At 42.8% G+C, this 24,304-nt stretch overlaps 2 protein-coding genes across 6 annotated transcripts; one reads left to right on the plus strand and one right to left on the minus strand.

The window, feature by feature from the left end:
• Positions 1–53: 53 nt before the first annotated feature.
• LOC311493434 (RNA exonuclease 1 homolog) lies at positions 54–15,249 on the minus strand (the record flags this gene model as incomplete). Of its 3 annotated transcripts, none has more annotated exons than XM_084552086.1 (16): positions 54–169; positions 278–398; positions 944–1,082; positions 2,244–2,359; positions 2,445–2,549; positions 2,628–2,701; positions 3,509–3,622; positions 3,740–3,880; positions 3,961–4,032; positions 4,114–4,228; positions 4,335–4,478; positions 5,133–5,467; positions 5,582–5,834; positions 5,910–5,999; positions 7,142–8,508; positions 15,099–15,249. In XM_084552086.1, 16 exons carry the CDS (start codon positions 15,247–15,249, stop codon positions 81–83), a joined length of 3,426 nt encoding a protein of 1,141 aa, XP_084408212.1. In that variant the 3' UTR covers positions 54–80. The 3 variants fall into 3 exon arrangements, with proteins under 3 accessions (XP_084408212.1, XP_084408211.1, XP_084408213.1); XM_084552085.1 differs by having other exon boundaries at positions 3,740–3,883; XM_084552087.1 differs by lacking the exons at positions 54–169; positions 278–398; positions 944–1,082 and adding an exon at positions 1,948–2,089 and having other exon boundaries at positions 3,740–3,883.
• Positions 15,250–15,974: 725 nt separating this feature from the next.
• Positions 15,975–23,352, plus strand: poli (polymerase (DNA directed) iota). Of its 3 annotated transcripts, none has more exons than XM_084552088.1 (10): positions 15,975–16,171; positions 16,251–16,364; positions 16,449–16,613; positions 17,352–17,498; positions 17,697–17,933; positions 19,810–19,988; positions 21,236–21,327; positions 21,404–21,537; positions 21,922–22,145; positions 22,436–23,352. In XM_084552088.1, exons 1-10 carry the CDS (start codon positions 16,072–16,074, stop codon positions 23,165–23,167), a joined length of 2,124 nt encoding a protein of 707 aa, XP_084408214.1. In that variant the 5' UTR covers positions 15,975–16,071; the 3' UTR covers positions 23,168–23,352. The 3 variants fall into 3 exon arrangements, with proteins under 3 accessions (XP_084408214.1, XP_084408215.1, XP_084408216.1); XM_084552089.1 differs by having other exon boundaries at positions 22,439–23,352; XM_084552090.1 differs by having other exon boundaries at positions 16,322–16,364.
• Positions 23,353–24,304: the final 952 nt, after the last annotated feature.

Consider the following 24,304-nt stretch of genomic DNA (forward strand, 5'->3'; position numbering starts at 1 on the left):
GCTTCACTCAAACAGACGTTTAGGTATGCTCATCATAATCTGGCTTTCACAAAAACAGAACAGAGATTATTTTATTTCAGTTATTTTTTCAGCTTTCCATCTTCCTTGAGCTTCCACAGCATCAGCTCCATGCAGGCAGCGGCGTCCTCTGCGGTGTCATGGCCACAAACTGCAACACAAATTAAACAGCGCAGCTTTGCTTTAAATTCATCGTCACGGAGGCACACTCGTCTTTATTCAGATCAAACAACAACAAACATGTGCAGTGGTGACCCACCACTCTCCTGAATGATTCTCCTGAGGTATTCGGTTGTGAGGTGGTGGAGGGACAGCTTGTGAGGGGGGCCCAGACGGTGGGGGAAGACCACCGACGTGTCCACTATAGTCCCATGGAGCAGCTACAGTAATTAAACAGGAAGAAAACTGAAGCTCTTGAAGGGAAAAATGACTCAGTCACATTAACAAGGCTGACTTGACTATGTGGAACGTTGTAGCAATCCTGAACTCAACCAGCTGCTTTTGGGGTAGAAAACACTAAGAAACTTGCAGATCACATCAACTCCCTGCATAACATTTACACAACACTTAATATTGCATTTGTCTTTTGTAAATTTCAGAAACAAGATGCAGCGTTTAAGTGTAACTACGGTTCCTCTTGGTCATCGATTCGTTCAGCACATTTTATCGTGACCTTTTAATGTTTTCATACATTTTTTTGGAGCTTAAGTTCTTCCTGTGTTATCCTGTTGATTACTTTCAGACTGTATTCTGTAGATTAAATGGCGTTCGTGAAATAAACATGAAAAGAAACAGCAGAGCGTTATGTTTTTGAGGGCTCCCAGTTTTCCAGATCACGCTAAATCCAAAAAACACTAAAGAAAAGCAAAATATGATCTCTTCCCATGAGCGTTCATCCTGAAAGCTAAAAAAGAAAAGTCGTCACCTTGAGTAAACAGAGGTCTGTTTCCAGGCCGTGTCCAATTAGAACGGTGCCTGCGCTGATGAAGCTCAACAAGGTCTCTTGGACCACTCTGAGGGACGTGTGGTTACCCTCCACATCATCCTCACTGATCCCTGAAAACCTGGACAAGGGTCACATCAGTAAAAGCTGCAGGACGCTTAAAAAACAGAAACACTCAGATTTTAGTGGGGACGTCCCGATCAGTGTGTGGGACGATCTGATCTGTGTCAGGCTTTAGACGAGACTGATGATGGTTGTTATTTATTTTAGGTCTGATATGAACCAAAACCATGTCCATGTTGTAGTGGAAAAAGTAGTAGTACTAATAGTACTAGTAGTATAAAAAGTAGCTGCAGTCGTAGTTGTTAGTAAAAGTCGTAGTTGTTAGTAAAAGTCGCAGTCGTAGTTGTTAGTAAAAGTCGTAGTCGCAGTCGTAGTTGTAAGTAAAAGTCGCAGTCGCAGTTGTAGTTAGTAAAAGTCGTAGTTGCAGTTGTAGTTAGTAAAAGTCGTAGTTGCAGTCGTTAGTAAAAGTCGTAGTTGCAGTCGTCGGTAAAAGTCGTAATTGTAGTCATTCGTAAAAGCCGTAAAAGTCGTAGTTCGGTTGTTGGTAAAAGTCGTAATTGCAGTCATTGGTAAAGGCCGTAAAAGTCGCAGTTGCTGTCGTTGGTAAAAGTCGAAATTGCAGCATTGGTAAAAGTCGTAATCTCAGTCGTTGGCAAAAATAGTAAAAGTCATAAAGTTGTGGTTGCGGACGTTGGTAAAAGTCGTAGTCGCGGTCGTAGTCGTTGGTAAAAGTCGTAGTCGCGGTCGTAGTTGTTGGTAAACGTCGTAGTCGCGGACGTAGTTGTTGGTAAAAGTCGTAGTCGCGGACGTAGTTGTTAGTAAATGTCGTACTTGCAGTCGTTAGTAAAAGTCGTAGTTTCAGTCGTTGGTAAAAAGTCGTAAAAGTCGTAGAGTTGTGGTTGCGGACGTTGGTAAAAGTCGTAAAGTTGTGGTTGCGGACGTTGGTAAAAGTCGCAGTCGTAGTCGTTAGTAAATGTCGTAGTTGCGGCCGTTGGCAAAAGTCGCAAAATTCGTAGTTGCGGCTGTTGTCAAAAGTCGCAGTTGCGGGACTGAATCCAGTCGACTCTAGGAGAAGACAAGGAAGACAAGGACAGACTTTAGGAAGCTACAGGAGACCAACTCTAGGATGTTTGAGAACAAAAAATCCTGATCGGGACATCCCTAGTTTGTAGGTTTTCCAGTGGTTGTCAACCAGCCCACCGTGTGATTAATTCATTACCTGGTGTTATAGTCGATGACCTCGTCATCAGGTTTAACGAAGGTGTCGTAGATGACCTCCAGACTAGAGCTGACCACCGTCACTCTGGACAGCTCCAGACCGTTAATGGTGTAACACTACAGAGACAAACATTAACAACATATACAGGAGGCTACATGCAGATTGTGTATGATATCAAAAATACAAAACCTGCATTATTACCATTTCACAATCCAGTGCGTAAACCCCGGGACAGCTCCCGTCTGAAAGACATCTGGGGACAGTGGACACAAACCCGTCCAGGCTGAGGGAATCATGGACATGCAGCTGATGAAGACAGAAATAATCAGAACTCTAACACCAGGAAGCTTTTATTAAACACATCACTGCAGTCGTGTTCTGTACCTTAAACACCTGACATCCAGGGGCTCCCATGACGCCCTCACAGCAGCTGTAGCGGGTCTCAACTCCACCGGGCACTGTTAACAGGTCACAGCAAAAAATCTCTTACACCAATCAGCCACAACATTATGACCACCTTCCTTCCTAATATTGTGCAAGTCTCCCTTGTGGTGACTCCTCAGAGAATGGACATGGGCATTCTGAGGGTGTCCTGCAATAGAATGTTGTTAGTTGGGGGGGCTTTGAGGGGAGGGGCCTCTGTGGATCATCCCACAGATATTTGATCAGTTTGGGATCTAGTGAATTTGGAGGCCAGGTCAACACCTTGTGCTGTTCTTCATGTTTTTCTGAGTTGTTCCTCAAAAAAAACATGAAGTGTCGTTGCTATGGGGTGGGGGGTGTCTGGTCTGGTCTAGGTGGGTGCTAGATGTTGAAGTAAAAACGCTGTAGCCTGACGTGCACCTCCCCAGAAATCTAACTACGCATCGCGGCAAAGCAGACCACAAGAGCTGTGATTGGTCCACTTGGTAGTAGCACGTTTCCGCTCTTGTATTTCTGGCTGTTTCTCCATCTCCTCAATTTTCGAATTGATTGTTTTGGATTAATAAAGATGGAACACATGGAGGAAAGGTTAACGGAGGAGGTTCAAACATGTGTACGACTCATCTTCGATTAAATTTCAGCAAAAGTTTAAGTTGCCATTGTTGAAAGTGAAGCAGGAAGTAGGGACAAAAATGAACCCAACTGGCGTATTATAAACGTATAAATGGCTCACACTGGCGTAGGCTAGTACGGTCGTATATTTCCAAGTATCCACAATTATACCATGAAAGGAAATTAATATGGAACTATTTTAGAGACCACATAATTAACCGTCACCTCACCTCTCCTCGTTACTCCCCTCCCATAATGGTAGTTACACTCCTCTTTGCGGGTGTGTTTGCCCGTTTGGCTCACGGAGTACGTCGCCCCACATCGACAGCAGATCCTTTTCAGAGCTTTTTACCAGAACAACAGGACAGAACATAGAGCTCATCACCAGAACAAGAACAAGAACAGAAACGCTCTCTTTCTCTGGCATCTAGTGAACATTTATCAGAATAACAGAAGCTTACGGTCCGTGTTCACTTTCTTATTGTCGGCAAAGAGAACGGCACATCCATGTTTCTCCGGGTGCTGGACGGGATAGTTGTGCTCACTCAGCATTTCGTCAGTCAAGATATAATCCTTCAAACACTCGTACAACGTCACGTCATCTACTAAAAGAAAAATAAAATAAATAAAGCTGTGAAGATATCTGACGAGGCAAACGTACATCAAGAGTTTCTATTCTCACCGTTTGTCTTTAACTTCTTTGGTTTGAGTGGGATGTTTCCTTTCAGTCGCTGGCTGCTCACTTTATTTTCATCTGCACCAGATTAAAGTATAAATACATTAAAGTCATGAAGCAAACGAAGGTGATGCTCCTCCACCATCAGTTGATTCTCACTTTTAGCAGCAGCAGCACTTTGGTTCTTCAGCCTCTTGAGCGCGTTCACTGCAACACTCAGATACTTGAGTTTGTTCACGCTGCGATTGAACACGGTTCTCTCCTCAGCAAGAGCCTGATGACGATAACACCAGGGACGGTGGATAAATATTTAGCAGGAAGAAAGAGGAGGAGGAGGAGGAGGAGGAGGAGGAGGAGGAGGAGGAGATGAAGTGGCTCACCTTCGTAAAGGCATCATTAACGTTGTCTGCCGTTTTCAGGAACTCCTCTGTGAACATGTTGACGTACCGCTGGCGGACGTTATGGGGCACTTTGTCTTTGGTGGCGTCGCACTGCTGCTTCAGTTTTCGTTTAACAGGCATCGGCTGAAGAAGAAAAGTCACCGTTAATATTTATTTAACTTTATTTATCAAACTTTAGACTGTGTATAAAGATGGACGGCAGAGCAGCTCCTCTAAAGTGAAGTCAAAGCAAGTAGAGCTCCCCCTGGTGGCTGGCTGCAGTATATGTCATAAGATCCGCCTACTCCATGTTAGTGGGCGGGACATGGGCCAAAGTAAATGCTGGCACATACTCTGCGAAAACTGGCTTGTTCTTGACACGTCAATCAGGCAGAACGTTTTTCTTGTGGTGTCCAGTTCTTATTCTGTCACTGGTCAGAAATTGGAACTGGGCGTGGTTAAAGCAGAAATGCTCCGTTAGCTCCCAGATGCTAATATTAGCAGTGTGACCGCTAATCTCGCCTGGGTAGATATCGGCATACTGTGTGTGGGTGAATGCCGAACCAACAGCGTGATATGACGGACACTGTCGTCAAAACGACTGGTGACATCAAAAATAATAAGTGCCTGTCGTTGTCCGTCTGCCGTCTTGCCGGACCGTACTGATCAGACTCTGGTTCCAAAGTCGCAAGATGGCGTCGCCCATATCCCCGGGAAAATATAGTCAGTTTGGCCAATGATTCAAGGAAGTGGAGACGTTGATATTTATATACAGTCTATACTTCAAACCCTTCTTACCTTAGCAGCAGCCTGAGTCGTCGTGGAAGCAGCCGGACTCGAGTGCAAAGACGCAGATGCAAACGCGGAGGTCAGTGAAGGTTTACGCGCCGGAGCAGGGATGAGCACGGGCGCCGTCGAGTGGTATCGTTGCACAGGGATGACTGTAGGTGGGTGGTGGGAGGGTCTGACAGTGAAAGTGCCCGTGTTGTTCACTTGGGTGATTGGAGTCAGCACTGAAGTGATTGGGCTGGAAGTGGAAGTGACAGGAAGAGGAAACGTGCCCTCTGGGAGGATCAAGTGCAAATTGTTGCCCATGTCGATGACGGTGGTTCCCAAAGGTATGAGGTTCACAGCTGTGTAATAAAACCAGGAAATCCCCACCGACAATTGGCTATTTAAACTTTTGCTTAAAAACTACATCACTGGGACAGTATCTGATGCTGATATTTTGAGTAATCACTGCTTACCATTTTGCACAGGAGCAGGCTGCAGGTGTTCCGGGGGTTTAGCTGGAGCTGAAATTCCACTCTGGGTGTCTGGCCTCTTCTGACAGGTGGAGGAAACAAACACCTGGCCGCCTTTGACTGAAGCAGTCAGCATGGAGGCCCTCTGCTGTACCTGCTGGATCTTAGGAGGGAATGAAGGCCGGGAGCCAGATCCTGCCGGGTCACGCAGGGGGACCAAGACCTGGGGCTGAGGTCTGCTCTTCACCACTGGTTGCTGGATGGAGTCAGTGTGCTTAAAATTAAATAACAGCACTGGGGTTGATCATATAAGACGTCTGTTAGCATGTACCTCTGTATGTTTGGCTTCATGGGCCACCCTCTTCTTTACTGGTAATTCTTTAGGTGTGACGTTTACCTCTGGTTTCTCCACAGACACAATCTAAGAAAATGACAAAGATAAGAAAAATATCTTAACAGAATTAATCGGTCTGCAAAATAAAAGCACAACAACATAAATAACGATTATCCTTTTACAAAACATTTCAAGAACAATCTGAAATTTCTAAAGGAAAATAAATTAGGGTCAGGGTTGCACAACAACTCACCTTTCAGTAACAGATATTCATGTTAATGCATATTATCGCACCTTATCATGCCTATGTGTATAATATTTCTGTATCTGGTCTCCATTTCTGGTACATTATTTGCTTATACCCTTTTACTCATTTATTTATAGTTATTTTAATTTTTTTTAATTATTTAATTTAACCATTTTATTATTTCTACTAGTTTTTACCATTTTAAATTTTGTTCATTTTTGTATTTTCTAATTGTTTTAACAATCTCCACCTGTTTCTTTATACTATTTTTTACCATTTTAAATTTTAATATATTATTTTATTTCATTATTTTTAAAACCATTATATTATCTTTTAATTTTGTCATTTTTTAATTTGAATTTTTTTTGTTGTTTTTTAACATCTTCACTTATTTTTACCACTTTACATTTTGAATTATTTTATTATTTTATTTTACTTTTTAAAATTAAATTTTTTAAACATCTCCACCAATTCTTCTTTCTTCTAGTGGTTCTCCAAAATGTTTACCTGTAACTGAACTACTGTGACCAAACAGTTTCCCTTGTCCATCAATCAACTTCTGCACGTTGCTGCCATCTACTGTTTAGTTCTGGGTCTCAGTGTCGGGAGCTCAGAGCAACCACAGTACATCTTAGCCTGTCTGCACTTTATCCCTACATTCATGTTTTTATTTATGCAGTCATGTTTACATCCTCATAGATGATTTATGGCATTACTGTTCAATTTTTTTTTTGTTGTTGTTGTTGTTGTTGTGTCTTTAAAAGTTTCATGCTGCTCACATGTACCTTAAATTGCCCCCTGGGGACAAGTAAAGTTTTCCAAATCTAAAATCAGAAAAACTACTCTTGGCTGAAACAGTGCGACCCCTGGTGGACAAATTAGGATTAGCAGATACATTAATTAAAGAAATGACTGTTAATGTCCTCCATGCATTTTTTGCAGACTGCAAATTCGTCCTGAGGGTTATATGTTTGATACTCACAGACACATTAGGTTGCTCTTCATCTCCCTTTTCCTCATTGTTAGCCTCCATGAAGATCCTGTAGCATTCCTCCATCGGGTCACTATCTGAAAGCTCCAGGTCTGAATAGTTGAGCTCCTCGTCCTGCTGCTGCTGCTCCTCCTCCTCATCAGAGCTGGAGTCGACTATTATAACCGGTTCATTATCTACCGTCATGAAAAGTCGCTCAGATGATGATGATGCTGTTCTGGTACTTAAATGTGTGGACGGGCCTGATGCTGGTTCTGCTGGTTCTTGCCGTGGTGCAGATGACCTGTGGATAACGGAGGCTCTATCCTCCATGTGCACTGACATTTTGTTTGACATTTTCTGGGGCACACTGTGCTGCTCAGGAGGCCGGTAGCTGTGAACCCTGGTCTGAGCCGGCTGCTCCGGGGCCTCCGCTTGCTTGGCTTGTTGCCTCTGCGATGAGTTTGCAGCTGGACCTTTGTAAAAGGGTGAATTCTTTGTCTTCTGCTGCTGATTCATTTTCTCAGCGCTGCTGCTCCTGCTGTTATCTTGACAGTCGGAGGCTGCAGGAAGACATGCAGCTTCAGAGACCTTCACCACCACAGGTTCACTCAACGGGACGCCAGTAGTTTTCTGACATTCACGCTCAGTGTCCACTAAACATCCAGTAGAGTCGAGGACGCTTTGATTAGCTGCTATATTTCCACATTCTTTGTTATGATTTAAAGCAGACAGAGCTAGATTGTTTTCACTGTCAGAATAATTCAAAGTCTTATTTGAATCAACCCTTGATGCAGAACCGTGCTGAGGTGTTTTGACTGTGTCCCCTGAGATTTGGCTGGATGCACAACGATCTCTGGTTTGGTCAGGCGACAGGGGAACATCGATAATCAGGACATCATCTTCGTTCGAGTCGTCGAGCGGCTCTGGAGATGGAGATTGGGAAAGCAGAGCCTGGCGTGTGGTCGGTTGCTTTCGGTCACGTTTTCCAATTTTCACTTTCTGCTCTTTCCCCGACGAGCTGAACGAGCGCAAGTCGGCAGAGAAATTGGACAAAGGGTCATACTCCAAATCGGTCCTAGGTTTCGAGTTGTCAACCACGTACTTCTTCGCTCTGGCTCGTGTTTTAGCGTCGTCTGTGTACGGAGGGAGACCATCAACACCTTCACCCGTGGTCTCACGCGTGGAAACGGGGGTGTTATTCCTGCTCTCTGCCTGAACGGTCTGGTAGCGCGACAGTCGCCGTCGCTCCTGCTCCACCTCGTGCCTCACGGTTTCTATCTCCTTGTTGATGCGTTCTAGCTCGTGGTGGCAGTCGTCTTTGGTCTCGTTATTAACTGGTGCTCCACAGGCTGCATACAGACGGCCATTCTGAAGCCCTGTCCAACATGAATAGGAAAGAAGAAAGAAGTCTTAATGTTATTCATTTAGAAATTAATAAAGTTCCCAGGTGTATTTTGTGTGTTTTCTCTTTCTTTTAGTTGTCTTTTTATGTTGCCGTGAAGCATTTTGTAAGACTGATCATCAGGTGGGAAACAAATTAATAAATTAATACATTTTAGAGCATTTGATTTAACCATTTCCATTTCTTTGTCCATTTCATAGACTGTAGCAAAGTTTTAAAGAGAAAGTTTACATTTTTTTTTAAGTTAAAAATTAATACTGTGCTGTTCACGGAGCTGTTTCTGTAGCTTCAAATTACTAAAACAAAAAAAATCTTAGAAATTTTTACATTTGCATAATATTAACTACCTAGGATGGAGATTTAAATTATCGATGAGAAAAAAAATAAAATCATGTAAACTTCCAATCCACTAACATAGAGGGGGGCGGGGCTTCACTCGTTTGGAGATCTCATGGCGTCCACGTTTTATACAGTCTGGTTTATTAACGTGTCCAGATTACTGCAAACTGCCGCAAAATCGGACAAAATGACAAAAGCAAAGCTCGTGGAAGATCCAATTCATTTTGTTTTGTTAAAAATGTTTTTAAATGGGGGGCGCTAGCGAGCAGGCGATGGAGTAGGACGCACAGGCAACATGCTCTGCTGAATTTCGATTAAAAACTTATTTTTGAGGCACCCCACTCCAAAATAAAACCACTAGACCAAGTCCTAAACTATTTCTACCTCAATATATTACCTCCGATACGACGCCATAGTGCGTATGGCCTACAATCTGCGTAAATTCGAGTTCGCCAGAAGAGCTAGCACAACTGAGCATAAAGCCTCGGGCTCGAGTGATTTACCATCTGTTGCTAACACGCCGGTAACCGACGACCGGATGGATGCCGCGGACCTGAAAGCACAAATCCTCTCGGACCTGAAAACGGACTTAGTACTGTTGCTCAGGTCGGAACTCAAGACCGCTCTGGCCGAAGATTTTGAGAACATTAAATCTGAACTACAGGCAGTAAAAGCGGAGCTAGCCACCAACACCGCGGCTATCCGCTCCGACGTGGAGACGATGAAAACAACCGTGGCGCACATGGAACAGGGACTCTCCTCATGCTCCGATGATGTGACTACTCTGTTGGCAAAAGTGGGGAAACTCGAGACAGAAGTCGGGACACTACGGGAGAAATGTCTGGACATGGAGGGACGGATGAGGCGGTCCAATATCCGAATATTAAATGTCCCAGAAACCTCAGGCTCCAGCACACCTACAGCCGTCTCCAAGCTGCTAAAACAAGTGCTGAAAATGGATAAAGATGTCCTGATCGACCGGTCCCACAGAGGTCTACAGTCGAGAAACCAAGACAAACCCCGGGTTATCATAGCAAAAGTCCACTACTACCAGGACTGTGCTGACATCCTCCGTCGTGCCAGGGAGTCCGGACCGCTCCGTCTCAATGGGACCGACATCTCCATCTTCCCGGACTACCCTCCAAGTGTCGTCCAGGCCAGATCTACCTTCACCGAGGTGAGACGACTACTTCGTGGACGAGAGGGGGTTAAATACGGCCTCCTCTACCCAGCGCGACTCCGGGTTACACACGACGGAATCGAGAAGCAGTTTCAAGACGCCGGGGAAGCTATGGCTTATGTGAGAACCAAGATCCTGTTGGGACCCTCCAAAAACTGACCATGATTCAGAATGAATGCGACTGTTTAATACGAATAAGGTTGGTGTTATCCATTTTGTTGTGTAAATACAAATTGGCAGTTTACGTAACCAAATAGTTCCAGTCTGTTTTGCATGAAGAAGTGAGCACATAAGATATGAAAACTGAGCTGTTTTCATTTTTCTATTTTCATTTCTATGCAACAGTTTGACAAAGCAATATATGTTGTGGTTGTATTTGAAGCATTTTCTGCTTACCTCATACGAAACTAAGCTTTACAGTAAAGCAGAGCCTGTTCCTTCAGAGCTAGTATATCCTCCCACAAACACTTCAATGTGTTGTTATTACTGCGAGGGGTTTGGGAGCCACCTTGTTCTTTCAGGTGAGGGTTGGGAAGTAACTGTACCTGGGTTTATAATTAATCTCTTTTCCTCTTTTTTCTTTCTCCTTCGGCTCATTTTTATTGTTACTTGTCTCTTTAGGGATCCTTCACACGATTCTCGAAGTATAAATACAGGCAGACTTTATACTCCATTACCACTTTTCCATTTTCAAATATGTCTATAATTAACAAGATAACCAATTGTGACGTAACCTTTATAAGCTGGAATGTGAAATCTCTGAACCACCCCACTAAACGCAGGAAAGTATTGACCCATTTGAAAAAACTAAATGTGGGAATTGCTTTTCTCCAGGAGACACACCTCCGAACCTTTGATCATTCCCGACTCAGAGGAGGATGGATCGGGCAATCGTATCATTCTAACTTTCATTCCAAATCCAGAGGCGTGGCCATCCTGATTAATAAAAACATCCCATTTGTTATGTCAAAAGTTGAATCAGACTCCTCAGGGCGCTACATAATTGTGGTGGGCAGATTGTACAATACACCAGTTATTTTGGCTAACGTATATGCACCACATTGGGATGACAGCTCTTTTTTAACAAATTTTTTCACCCATATCCCCAACATGAATACACACCGTCTTATCATTGGAGGAGATATGAACTGCACATTATCACCTACTCTGGATCGCAGCTCAGCTAGGACAGTGCCTAAATCCAATACAGCAACTCAACTGCAACTTTTTCTTGATACAAACGGCATAGTGGATGCGTGGCGCTTTCAAAATCCTACAGCTAGAAGTTACTCCTTCTTTTCCCCAGTTCACAAAACATACTCACGTATAGATTATTTTTTTTTAGACAAAAGCATGCTTTCGCTAGTTAAAAAGTGTGATTATCAAGCAATAATTATTTCAGATCATGCCCCCTTGCTGATGACGTTATGTCTACCAATCTCCCAAGCTAACTATCATCCCTGGCGCTTCAACACTCTATTACTTTCAAATGAAGACTTCATCAAATTCATCTCTTCTGAAATAACCCTCTTTCTCGAACATAATCAGACGCCAGGAATGTCTTCCTCAACAGTGTGGGAGTCCATGAAAGCCTACCTGAGGGGGCAAATAATATCTTATAGCGCACAACAAAGGAAACATCATAATATGAGACTTGAACAGTTAACAAACGATATTCTCAAATTAGATACAATACTTGCTACCACGCCCTCTGACGATCTATTCAAAACGCGATTGACTCTTCAAACAGAATTCAATCTGCTATCCACGAGACATATTGAAAATTTAATGAACAAATTACAAAGTAAAACATACGAATGCGGTGAAAAGATGGGGAAAATTCTCGCACATCAACTACACCAGAAGACTGTAGATAGGACTATAGCCGAAATAAATGATGATTCTGGCATTAAACACTTAGATCATTCTGAGATTAATTCATGTTTTCATAAATTCTATTCTAAGCTGTATGATAGTGAATCTCTCGGTGACCATGCCCTCTTTAACTCATTCTTCAGGAAAATAAATATCCCCACAATTAACAATGAAACTGCATCAGATCTAGACAAGCCTTTTTCTGTAGAGGAGCTTATAAATGCGATTAACTCCATGCAAACTGGAAAATCTCCTGGACCCGACGGATTCCCAAGCGAATTCTTCAAAAAATTCTGTAACGAACTGTCTCCTATCCTATTGTCTGTATTTGAAGAATCATACACCGCTGGTTCTCTCCCTCCAACTATGCGTCAAGCGACCATCTCTCTCATTCCTAAAAAAGATAAAAATCCCTTAGATTGTGGCTCATATCGTCCTATCTCCCTTTTAAATGTAGACAGTAAGATTCTCTCCAAAATGTTGGCCTGCCGCCTGGAAACATTATTGCCCTCAATCATAGCCGATGACCAAACTGGCTTTATTAAAGGACGTCACTCCTTTTTTAACATTAGACGCCTACTTAATGTTCTTTATGGTCCCACTCCACCCAACGTTCCAGAAATCTTAATATCACTTGACGCTGAAAAGGCATTTGATCGGGTGGAGTGGGATTATCTTTTTTACACCCTTGAACAATTCGGATTTGGTGAAAAATTCGTTTCATGGATCAGGATTTTATATTCTTCTCCACTAGCAGCTGTCCGAACAAATAACAACCTCTCCTCTTACTTCCCTCTCCATCGTGGTACCCGACAGGGGTGCCCCCTGTCACCACTTCTATTTGCGATCGCAATCGAACCTCTGGCTTTGGCGCTACGTGGTGAAGACAACATAAAAGGAATACGGAGATATGACTTAGAGAATAAAGTCTCATTGTATGCCGATGATATGCTTCTATACTTGTCTCATCCTTTAACCAGTCTGCCAATTACACTTTCTCTGCTTGAAGAATTCAGCAAAATATCAGGATACAAGATTAACTTACAGAAATCAGAAATTATCCCAGTGAACACAGCAGCTAAGCAAATTAACTTCAGTTCATTCCCACTTACAGTCAGTCAACAAAAATTCAAATATCTAGGAATCTGGGTTACACATGCCTTTAAAGACATGTTCAAATTTAATTTTTCATCCCTACTGACTAATCTTAAACATGATCTGGAACGTTGGAGTTTACTTCCCCTGTCATTGGGGGGGAGAATTAATATAATAAAAATGAACATTTTACCTAAGTTCCTGTATATCTTTCAGTGTATTCCCATATATCTATCTAAATCCTTTTTCATCTCAGTGGATAAATTAGTGTCTGGATTTATATGGAACAAGAAAAACCCCCGAATAAGGAAACAGATTTTACAACGGCATCGTAAACAAGGAGGACTATCTCTCCCTAATTTCCAATATTACTACTGGGCCGCTAATATCAGATCTATGCTATTCTGGAAAGATTCTCCATCCGTTGACACCATTCCCGATTGGTTGCAAATGGAAAACTCCTCCTGCTCCCATACTTCCTTACATTCGCTTCTATGCTCGAAACTTCCTCCTTCAGATCCCATATCTAAATTCACCTTAAATCCGATCGTGAAACACTCTTTTAGAATATTAACACAATTTAGACGAAGTTTCTCGCTCAGAGACCTGCCAACTTGCGCTCCTATAACTAGAAATCACCAGTTCATACCGTCAACCACAGACGGTGCATTCCATGAATGGACTAATAGAGGAGTTGCTACAATAGAAGATCTATTTATTAATAATACTTTTGCATCTTTTGACCAATTAAAGTTTAAATTTGACATCCCAAACTCAAATTTTTTCAGATTTTTACAATTACGTAGTTTCGTAGCAGCATCATTCCCTCGGTTCCCATCACAGCCTCCTAGTACTCTTCTAAATTACATTCTGATGCTTGATCCAAATGCCAGAAGAAACATTGGAAATATATACTCCTTACTAAATTCATATAATTTGGAGCCTCTGACATTATTAAAAACAAAATGGGAGGCTGATTTGGGGCTTGAACTTTCAGAGGAAACTTTCGAAAAAGCCTTGGATAGGATACACTCCTCTTCAATTTGCCTACGTCATACAGTTATTCAGTTCAAAGTAATACATCGCCTTCATTGGTCAAAAGTAAAACTATCAAATATCATACCTACTGTTGACCCCACTTGTGACCGGTGTATACAGGCGCCAGCCTCCCTTTCACACATGTTTTGGTTCTGTTCGAAACTAGATCATTTCTGGCAGTCAATTTTTAAAACTTTTTCGGATGTTTTACAAATCTCTCTTGAACCGTCTGCCATTATAGCCATATTTGGAATAATGCCTCAAGGCATTCATCTGAACCGCCAGGCACAGAATATGATAGCCTTTGCATCTTTAATTGCTAGGCGACTAATACTAATCAGGTGGAAGGAGAAATTTCCCCCAACCTTTAAAATGTGGATCAATGATCTTCTGCACCATCTGTCACTGGAGAAGATCCGTTATTCTACCAAAGGATGTATTCAAAAATTCTACGCTATCTGGAAACCATTTTTAGTCTATATAGAGAAATTAGACAAGTAAGCCCTTAATTTTTTTTTTTTTTTTTTTTTTTTTTTTTTTTTTTTCTTTCCCTGCTTCTCTCTCTCTCTTTAAATTTATTTACTTTCCCCCTTTTTAATATAATTTTATTTACCTATTTATTTTTCTCTAAAGATCTGTTTACTACATTGTTTTACTAAGGTACAGTACTCTTGTTGCAGGGATGGGGGGTGGGGGGGTGATTGTTGTCTTATCCATGCCATGTACAATCTCTTATCATTCACTTCTGGAATTCATGTACTTTGTATATCTCTTCATGTGTAAATATTAATAAAAAGACTTGGAGCAAAAAAAAAAAAAATGTTTTTAAATATGAAATTAGCAGTAGCTTAATTATTCTCAAAGAAAGTTTACTAGGTTTTAATCAATAAAGCCAATGCGACTACTTATCCCATTATTGTTTTTTTCTTGGGCACATGCAGTAGCAAAAAAAAATTTTTTTGAGCAACAAGTAACAATAACAAACGTATAGACACCTGGCGTAACAGGTAAGCTAACAGCATGGCACGCACACTGACCTGCAAACTCCACTATCGATGATTTGCACGAGGCACCAAACGCATCCAACACTTCTGGGGCATGTTTGTATAAACAGTGCGGTCGCTCACAAAGTCCTCGTAAAGCGAAGGGACAGTGTTGATCGGCAAAGAGACCAGAGGAGGGAAACATTAGCAAAGAAGCTGCTCACGAGGCTCGAGACAGTTTGCTTAATTGACGCACGCGGCCTTAACAGGTGGAGGCTCCTAATGAACGAGCCTCAGGTGACGTCAACCGTCTATATACTCAAACGAATAAAAAATATTTGTTTAATTTTAATATTTTTATTTATTATTATTATTATTTTTTAATATTTTAGTTCGTGTTAGTTTAATCAAATAAACACAGTTTGAGATATTTATTTATTTTTATGTAGTTGTTGCAGTAAACCCTCGTCGTCGGCAGATGTCGCTGCTGCGCAAGACTGAATTGAGATTTACATAGCAACAACACGTCAAATATATTTTTTTATTTTTATTTTTCAAGGATGGTTTCTGTCATTTTGAGTATTTAATATATTATGTTCAATTGTTCGCTTTATTTTTCGAAAAAGTTTCGTTTTAATCATTAGTTTTGTTTGACACGACAGAAACAGGAAGTAACGTCGACTGCTGTGGTTGCCGTGGAAACGATATATTTTTTTCGTACTCTCACCCTTTAAAATACAGCCTATGCTCTCACGGGACAACAGTAAATCCGTGTATTAAAATAAATAAATGAATAAATAAATAAGTAAATAATAAATAAAGTGTTTAATCCAACATTTCTTTGTAACTGGCGGTAAATGTGGGCGGGTCCGGTCTCCGGGACCGTACTGCGCAGACTCAGGATGCAAACTCGCAAGATGGCGCCGCCCACATCCAGGGATACTAGTACTGCTACTACTACCGTCAGTAGGACCGAATAGAAGGAGTTTTTTTGTTTTATTAAAGTCAACAAAAGTTGTCGTTTGAAATGGAAAACAGCGAGGACGAGATAGAAGAGGATGAAGCCGAGTGGAGGAACAGCTTTGTGGATTCAGCAGCGCTCAGCCCCGCTGCTGCTTCTACTTCTGGTAAAGTCGAAAGAGTTTTCCGTTGTTTATGTTGTGTCATGTTGTCATTATTGTATTTATAATGTGCATAATGTTTCAGGCACCAAGAAGCCACAAGGCCGCGACCACAGAGTCATTCTGCATTTTGATCTGGACTGCTTCTATGCTCAGGTGGAGATGATCAGAAACCCAGCACTGAGAGAAGTCCCTTTAGGTAAACTCACATCCTACAAACAGAGCAATAAACGCTTTTAAAGCCCCCCCTCCCCTAAATAAAAAATACCTCTCATATCCTCAGGTATTCAGCAGAAATACATCATCGTCACCTGTAACTACGTGGCCAGAGAGCTGGGTCTCACCAAGCTGATGTCTGTGACTGACGCCAAGGAGAAATGTCCCGGGCTGGTGCTGGTTAGAGGAGAGGATCTGACACACTACAGAGAGATGTCCTATAAGGTGACAGGTAGGCAGGAGATGCCTTCGTCTCTTTGTCTTCGTCTTATCCCGCTCATTGTTGTCCGGGTCGCGGGGGCAGCAGCCTCAGCAGGGAAGTCCAGACAGCCTTGTCCCCAGCCACTTCCAACAGCTCCTCTGGAGGAATCCCCTGACGTTCCCAGGCCAGACAAGAGATATAATCCCTCCATCGTGCCATGGGTCGTCCCCTGGGGGCCTCCTTCTGGTTTGACATGCCCGAAGCATGCCCTAGAAAACCTCAACTGACTCGACGTGGAGGAGCAACGGTTCTACTCTGAGCTCCTCCCGTGTGTCCGAGCTCCTTACCCTATCTCTAAGGCTCATTTCGACTGCTTGTATTTGCTATCTCGTTCTTTCAGTCCTTACCTAAAGTTTATGACCATATGTGAGGGTTGGAACGTAGATTGACCAGTAAATCAATACCACGACAGACTGGTTAAGCGCCTGCATCACTCAGATCTGCCTGTCAACAGAGATGCAGGAGATTCATTTGCATTTTTTTATTTTTTTGAAGTTGCAGACAAGTAATTGAACTGAAATATCAGTTTTTCTTGAGTTGCGTTGACTTCAACAGCTTTTGGGCGCTAAAAAATATCTCACACACACACACACACTTCATGACCCACTGATCCGTGCAAAAGCATCGCGCTATCGTCTGACAGATGTTAAAATGCAAAATGAACACATAGCGTGTCGTGTACTTTACCTTTTCGTGTCCACCGAGCAGAGCTGCTGACGTCCTACTGTCCCCTGGTTGAGAGGCTCGGGTTTGACGAAAACTTCATGGACATCACAGACATGGTGGAGAGAAGACTTGCAGAGACGGCGGAGTCTGACAGCTTTTCATTTAAGGGACACGTCTACAATCATTTCAGTAAGTCACATTCATGCCTCTGATGTGTGTGACTGAACATCTGGCTCATGGAAACTAGGAGACGCTTTGTGAAACGAGCCGAGAAGCTTAAAACTACTGAGATATTTGCATGGTACTTTCTGTTTCACAGTTAGGTTCCCTCCAGCAGCTTTTCACGCGCACTCATGAAAAATGGTCTGGTTTTCTTTTCCTGCTCAGGTGCAGATGTTAAAGCCGCTGACTACCCAAGTTTGGCTTTAGGTTCTCACATTGCGGCGGACCTGAGAGAAGCTATAAGTAGAAAACTGGGGCTGACTGGTTGTGCTGGCGTTGCCACCAGCAAGCTGCTGGCCAAACTGGTTTCAGGCACCTTCAAACCCAACCAGCAAACTGTGCTTCTGCCTGAGAACGTCAGCGATATCATGGAGTCTCTAAGTGGTCTCCGTAAAGTGCCAGGTATACAGTGCTGCTTAAATGTATCTGCGTCCCTGCGTAAAAATTAGTCAAAACTTCAGTGGATTGTCACACAAGTCCTGAAAGTAGACAAAGAGAACCCCATGAAAACATGAAACAGAAATATTATACTTTGTTTATTCAAGAAAGTTAATCATTTGTTCATGTCTGTGAGTTGTAAAACTAAGTGAACCCTTGTTTCCAGTATCTGCTGTGACCTCCTTGTAACTAAATGTTTCTGGTAACTGCTGATCAGTGGTCTACAGCAGCTTGGAGGAATTTTAGCCCATTCCTCAGAACAGAACCACTTCAGTTCTGAGATGTTGGTGGGTTTCCTCACATCAACTGCTTGCTTCAGGTCCTTCCACAACATTTCTATTGGATTAAGGTCAGGACTTTGACTTGGCCGTTCCTAAACATTCAATTCAATTCAATTCAATTTTATGTATATAGCGTCAATAACAATACAAATCGTCTCAAGACGCTTTACAAAAACCCGGCCTGAAACCCCCAGAGCAAGCCTGAAGGCAACGGTGGCAAGGAAAAACTCCCTTTTAACAGGAAGAAACCTCGAGCAGAACCCAGCTCATATGGAGGGACCCATCTGCCTAAGGCCAGCCGGGTACAGACAGAAGAAAGAGAGAAGAGAACAGCAAAGAGAGAAGAGAAGAGAACAGCAAGATAAACATACATCAGTCATAGATACACATATCTGACTAAAGAATACATGTGGAATCTTATGATACAAACTGATGATGTTACATGACAGTTTGAAAATGTAAGAGGAATCATAGGCAGGTTGGAGAATTGTTCATTCAGGTAGGAGTGGATAACTGCAGGATTCCATGAAGACTGGGCAGGCTGATGAGACCACGACAACAGATGTAGTATAGAGCTCCACAGGAAACACACCACTCCAGGCCAGAGATACTCACAAGAAGAGGGGGGAAGAAGGGGGAAGGGGGGTGGGACACACACAGCAGTAAACATTCTACATAGTAATAGCACAGAATTGTATGACTAGTAGTATAGTATAGGAAATTAGAGGGCAAGAGCTCTGTGCCAGAGAAAAGAAAGTGGAGGATGCTAGAGAGGAGAGAGAAGAAAGAAGGAGGACATGTGTTTGGTGCATCGTCCCCCAGCAGCCTAGGCATTCATCTTGTTCTTCTTTAACCGTTCTTTTGTAGAACCACTTGTGTTCTTGGTTCTCGTTGTCTTGCTGTATGACCCAGTTTCTCTTCACATTCAGCTCATGGACAGATGTCCTGACATTTTCTTTTAGAGTTCACTGGTAGAATTCAGAATTCATTGGTCCATCAATGATGACAAGCCGTCCTGGTCCAGATGCAGCAGAACAGGCCCAAACCAGGACATTAGCACCCCCATGTTTGATGGAGGGATGAGGTTCTGATGCTGGAATGATGCAGTGTTGGTTCATCTCATTTAAACCAAACTATTCTACTTTGGTCTCATCTGTCCACTAAACATTGTCCCAATAGTCTTCTGTCTTGTCCACATGATGTTTAGAAATGTTCTTTTTGGAGAGCAGTGTCTTTGTCCATCACACCATGGTTGTTCAGTGGATTCATCAACATTAACATTAGCCAAAGAGAGAGAGGCCTTTAGCTGCTTAGAAGTTCCCCTGGGTTCCTTTGGGACCTCTCAGACATTATTACGTCTCATTTTCCTGAATAAACAAACACTAAAGCAGAATATTGCAGGTTCATTTATTAGATTGAGTTGTCTTTGTCTACTTTCAGGACTGGTGTTGTCACTGTCGTATTTAATATTTGTTTGCAATATTGCTTAAAGACATTTGACATTTTACCACGTGTGCATCCCTGATTATAAACGTTGTGTTCCCATCATGTGTTCTTAGGGGTCGGTCACCAAACTGCTAAAAGACTTCAATCCCTGGGATTAGTGAGCGTGAAAGACCTACAGCTGTGTCCACTGAACGACTTGGTGAGAGAGTTTGGAAGTCCTAGTGCTCAGCGCTTGAAGAATCTGGCCCTCGGTGTTGATGACTCACCTGTCACCCCTTCAGGGGCCCCTCAGGTAGGGCACGACCTCTCTACTCGTATCTACTGAACCTGGAAGGCAGACCAGCTTCCCCACCATCAGTATGGTTGAGGTGGAAAGTTATTCTAGAGTCTCTCCGTTAGGAACTGATAGTGGTGATGAACAGGAGAGTAACAGTAGTCATACATGTCATTGACTGCTGTGGATTTGAATTAGTTTACGATAAAATGGCTCTGATTGATTGGAGGACCATCTGATTGTGTGCAGAGGTATTTTTCATCCTCAATGCCCCATAATAAAATCCAAACGGTGCGTTAAAAGACATAAGTGTACTCATAATAATTGAGTCTAGCTTCACTGGATTTGTATTAACTTAAACTGAAGCAGCGTTTTGGCATCTGTCACTGTATTCTGACAATGAAAGAGTCTGGAAGCTTTACTTCTTTTGACTTGATTGACTGGTACAGGTTTGGAGACAAAGAAGGGTGCTACTGTTTACATCTTGAATTCTGAAGGGAACACTCCACCTATTTTAAACATGAAACCCTCAAAATGTACCCCTTTTTACTAAAACAAAATAAAATAAAATGCTTCTCTTGCTCCATATGCTTATACAACAAAGTATGTTCCCCTCCAGATCCAGACAGTAAATGAAATAACTTCTGTTTTGTTGATTAAAAGGAACCATTGTCACTGTGGTTGTGGTATCTTCAGAGAATTTGAGGCTTTGTGTTTTCACATTACATATAATTTCATTAATGTGCAATAACTGGCCTGTTTCTTTGATTTCTAAGGCTTTGGCAGCTTCACAAAGTTAGAATAAATCATTCTGAAAAGGTCATCTGGCTCTAGGATATTTAGACTTTACGTTTTTTGTTTTTTTTGTTTTTTTTTACTGAGGCTCTTCTGAGAGTATGGTTTAAGTATTACAGCTACTAAGGTCTACTAACTCCCTACGCTGGTGTAAAACTACAGAGGCAGTGTCCTGTATCTGCCAGGAGGTGGCAGTATATTCACATTTAACAACTTAAATGTCCTACTGGTTGTTTTTGTAGCTTGATCTTTTCTCCTAATAATGATTTTATAACATATTCTGTTGGTTTTGCATAAATATTATATTATATATGATTCATCTTATAAATAACAAGTCCTAACTGGGTGGCTAGACTAGCAGTTGTGGCTAGGCTAACAACAACTAGGCCTCATGCTGATATCTTACTAACATTGAGTGTGTTTGTTGTATATATTTTCTTTTCTTTAATAATATCCTCTTTACATTTCAGTCTCTCAGTGATGAAGACTCCTTCAAAAAAATGTCTTCAACTCCAGATGTGTTGGAGAAGATTCAGCAGCTGTTGAGCAGCCTGGTGGAGAGGTGAGGGCCAGTCAGTCTGTAGTTATGTTGTTTTCAAGACGCTGACAACTCACTGAACGTGTCAATCGTTTGCCAGGATGCACAAAGACGGCCGACAGCCTCAGACCTTCAGGCTCACCATCCGTAGATACTCAGCCACCAACAAGTGGTTCAGTCGGGAGAGCCGGCAGTGTCCTATCCCGAACCACGTGGGACAGAAGATCACCTCTGGTACGCTCCCACCGGTCAGGATGACATAACATTATGACCACCTTCCTAATATTGTGTAGGTCTCCCTTGTGGTGACTCATCAGAGAATGGATGTGGGCCTTCTGAGGGTGTCCTGTGGTGTAGTGGGGGGAGGGGGTCTTCTTGAGCTGCAGCAGATCTAAAATCAATTTTAGTCAAGTCTTCTCATCCAGGCTGTGGTATAGCTGAGGGTCTCAATGTAAACGAGGCCCTGTAACGTCTAATAATGTCGACCTTTATCTGCTAAATAGTGAGTGCGTACATTTAAATCCTCTTTGGTTGTTTTCCTGCAGTTTGAATGCCGTGAATTCATCTGAGCTGAATGAGGAGTCACTGAAGCGTGGTGTTGTTGTAACGTTCCTACAGGCAGCAGTGACGACGCTGTGGTCCTCCTGGTCCCGTTGGCCATGAAGCTCTTCCACAAGATGGTGGACAGCAGCGGCGCCTTCCACCTCACCCTCATTAACGTCTGCTTCAGTAACCTGCAGACCAGGGGGGCTGCTGCCGCGAGCGGGAGGGGCTCCATAACGTCTTTCTTCACACAGAGCACGTCTCCTGGAAAAACACAAGTGGTCTCGTCACAGATCCAGGTATAATGTGAAGTTTACAGTTACGGTAATTTCACTTGAGCCTCTTCAGGAAGGTTATTACACTCTTAGAAGATGCAGTAAATGGTAAATAACTGCCAGATATTGAAAGTTTCAGGATATTCTGATAAGAAAATGGGCAAAAGTACTTGTAGACGGTTCAGGCGTCTTCGTCGGTTTGACACAGTAGCTACGGCAACAGCCCAGGCCCTACGTAGACCCTAAGACTGTAATGTTGTTAATCGTCATAATCTCTTGAATTTCATTTCCACTCCTCTTCTTTTATTCTCCAGCAGGACGTTTCCTCTGAGAGCGTCGACGGTCACCACACGGATCATCGGTTCGTCAGCACCGTCGCTCAACACAAACTCACCAGGAAAGGCTCATCTAGCTGCGAGGCATCATTACGTGGCTTCACATGGAAACAAAGCGCCGTTGTAGCTTCGGCGGAGAATCAGAAAGCGTCTGGCAGCGCAGCGGGACGTGACCCCGACGACACAACCACAACCAGCGCTGTGACTCATCGATTGCCCCCGAATGTCGACCCCGAGGTGTTTAAGCTTCTTCCAGAGGAAATCCAGAAGGAACTGTTATCTTCTGACTACGCAAACTCTCTTTCCAGCACTTGTACCGGCCCGTCAGTCGCCGATACCTCCCACATGGCAAGAAATCAGTCTCTGCAGACATTTAGAGACTCTCAGAACATTAAAGAGGCTGCAGACAGATTCAGTTTGTCTGTCGGTGCAACACAAACGCCTGGAGAGAACGTCATGGACCAAGAGAGGCTGTCATTACCCCGGTCTTCTGACTGCGAGTTCCCGGGAAATGTGGACCCCGGGGTGTTTTCTGAGCTGCCCCCCGACGTTCAAAGGGAGCTCCTGTCCGAGTGGAAGCAGCAGAAACTGGTCCTGAAGACTCCCTCATCCAGGAAACCACCAGGGAGAAGCTTAACCACCAAAGACAGAAAGACGGCAGGAAAAGGCAGCCAGGCAAACAACTTGTTCAAGTACTTCAAACCCAGTTAGAGGAAGATTTTATTTGTTGCTGTCAAGTTATTCGCATTTTCTTGCATGTTGGGATGAATGAATGATTGAATGAATCATATTTTCAAGAAAGAAGAATTCAGTTGGTTGTGCAGTTTGCACCCTCACCACTAGATGTCACTAAATCACACACACTGGCCCTTTAATGTTGTGACCTTACTGTTATTTAAAAAAAAATTAAAAGAAAACAAAGATCTCAGATTTTATATGGTCCACTGTTTTTATTGTCCAATTAAAAAATCATAAAAATACAAAATTAAGTCAGCATTAAGATAATTCTGTATCTACACAGATCAGGCATAACATTATGACCACCTTCCTAATATCGTGCAGGTCTGACTCATCAGAGAATGGACATGGGCCTTCTGAGGGTGTCCTGTTGTGTTAGTGGGGGGGCCTTTGAGGGGAGGGGCCTCTGTGGATCATCCCACAGATACTTGATCAGTTTGGGATCTAGTGAATTTGGAGGCCAGGTCAACACCTTGTGCTGTTCTTCATGTTTTTCTTTTAGTTGTTCCTAAAGTGTTTTTGTGTGTGTGTCTGTGTCAGGCTGCATCCTGCTGGGGATGGCTGCTGCCATCAAGGAGTGTCATTGCTATGGGGTGGGGGTGCCTGGTCTGGTCTAGGTGGGGTGGGGGTGCCTGGTCTGGTCTAGGTGGGTGCTACGTGTCTAAGTAACATCCACACCAATGAATGCCAGGTCCAGAAGTTTCCCAGCAGAACACTGAACTGTCACAAGATGGTTTAAATGTTATTCACTTCTCCTGTCAGTGGTCATAATGTTGTGGCTGCTGTGGCTTTACTTATGTTCACATATCCATAGACACATATTTGTTTCTGTTCTATAACTGATCTCAGTTCCTTGTGTCAGAGAACAGCTCTAACTAGACAGCTTGTCCATTCCTTCCAGTCGTCAGTGAACTACATAAATGATATTTTCCATGTTTTATATTTCTCTCATGATTCCAATCATTCCCCTTTTGTCTGAGGCTCCTCTGTGAGTCATCATCTAGTTCTAGACCAGAGTAGACTCTAGTTCCTGAGGAGGCCCAGGTCTCTTTATTCTACCACTCTGTACTTTACTGTGGTTTGTTGGAGGAGCAACACCAGCAGGAAGGA

This window comes from Chelon labrosus, assembly GCF_963514085.1.
Source record: "Chelon labrosus genome assembly, chromosome: 9".
NCBI classification, from domain to species: Eukaryota; Metazoa; Chordata; class Actinopteri; order Mugiliformes; family Mugilidae; genus Chelon; species Chelon labrosus.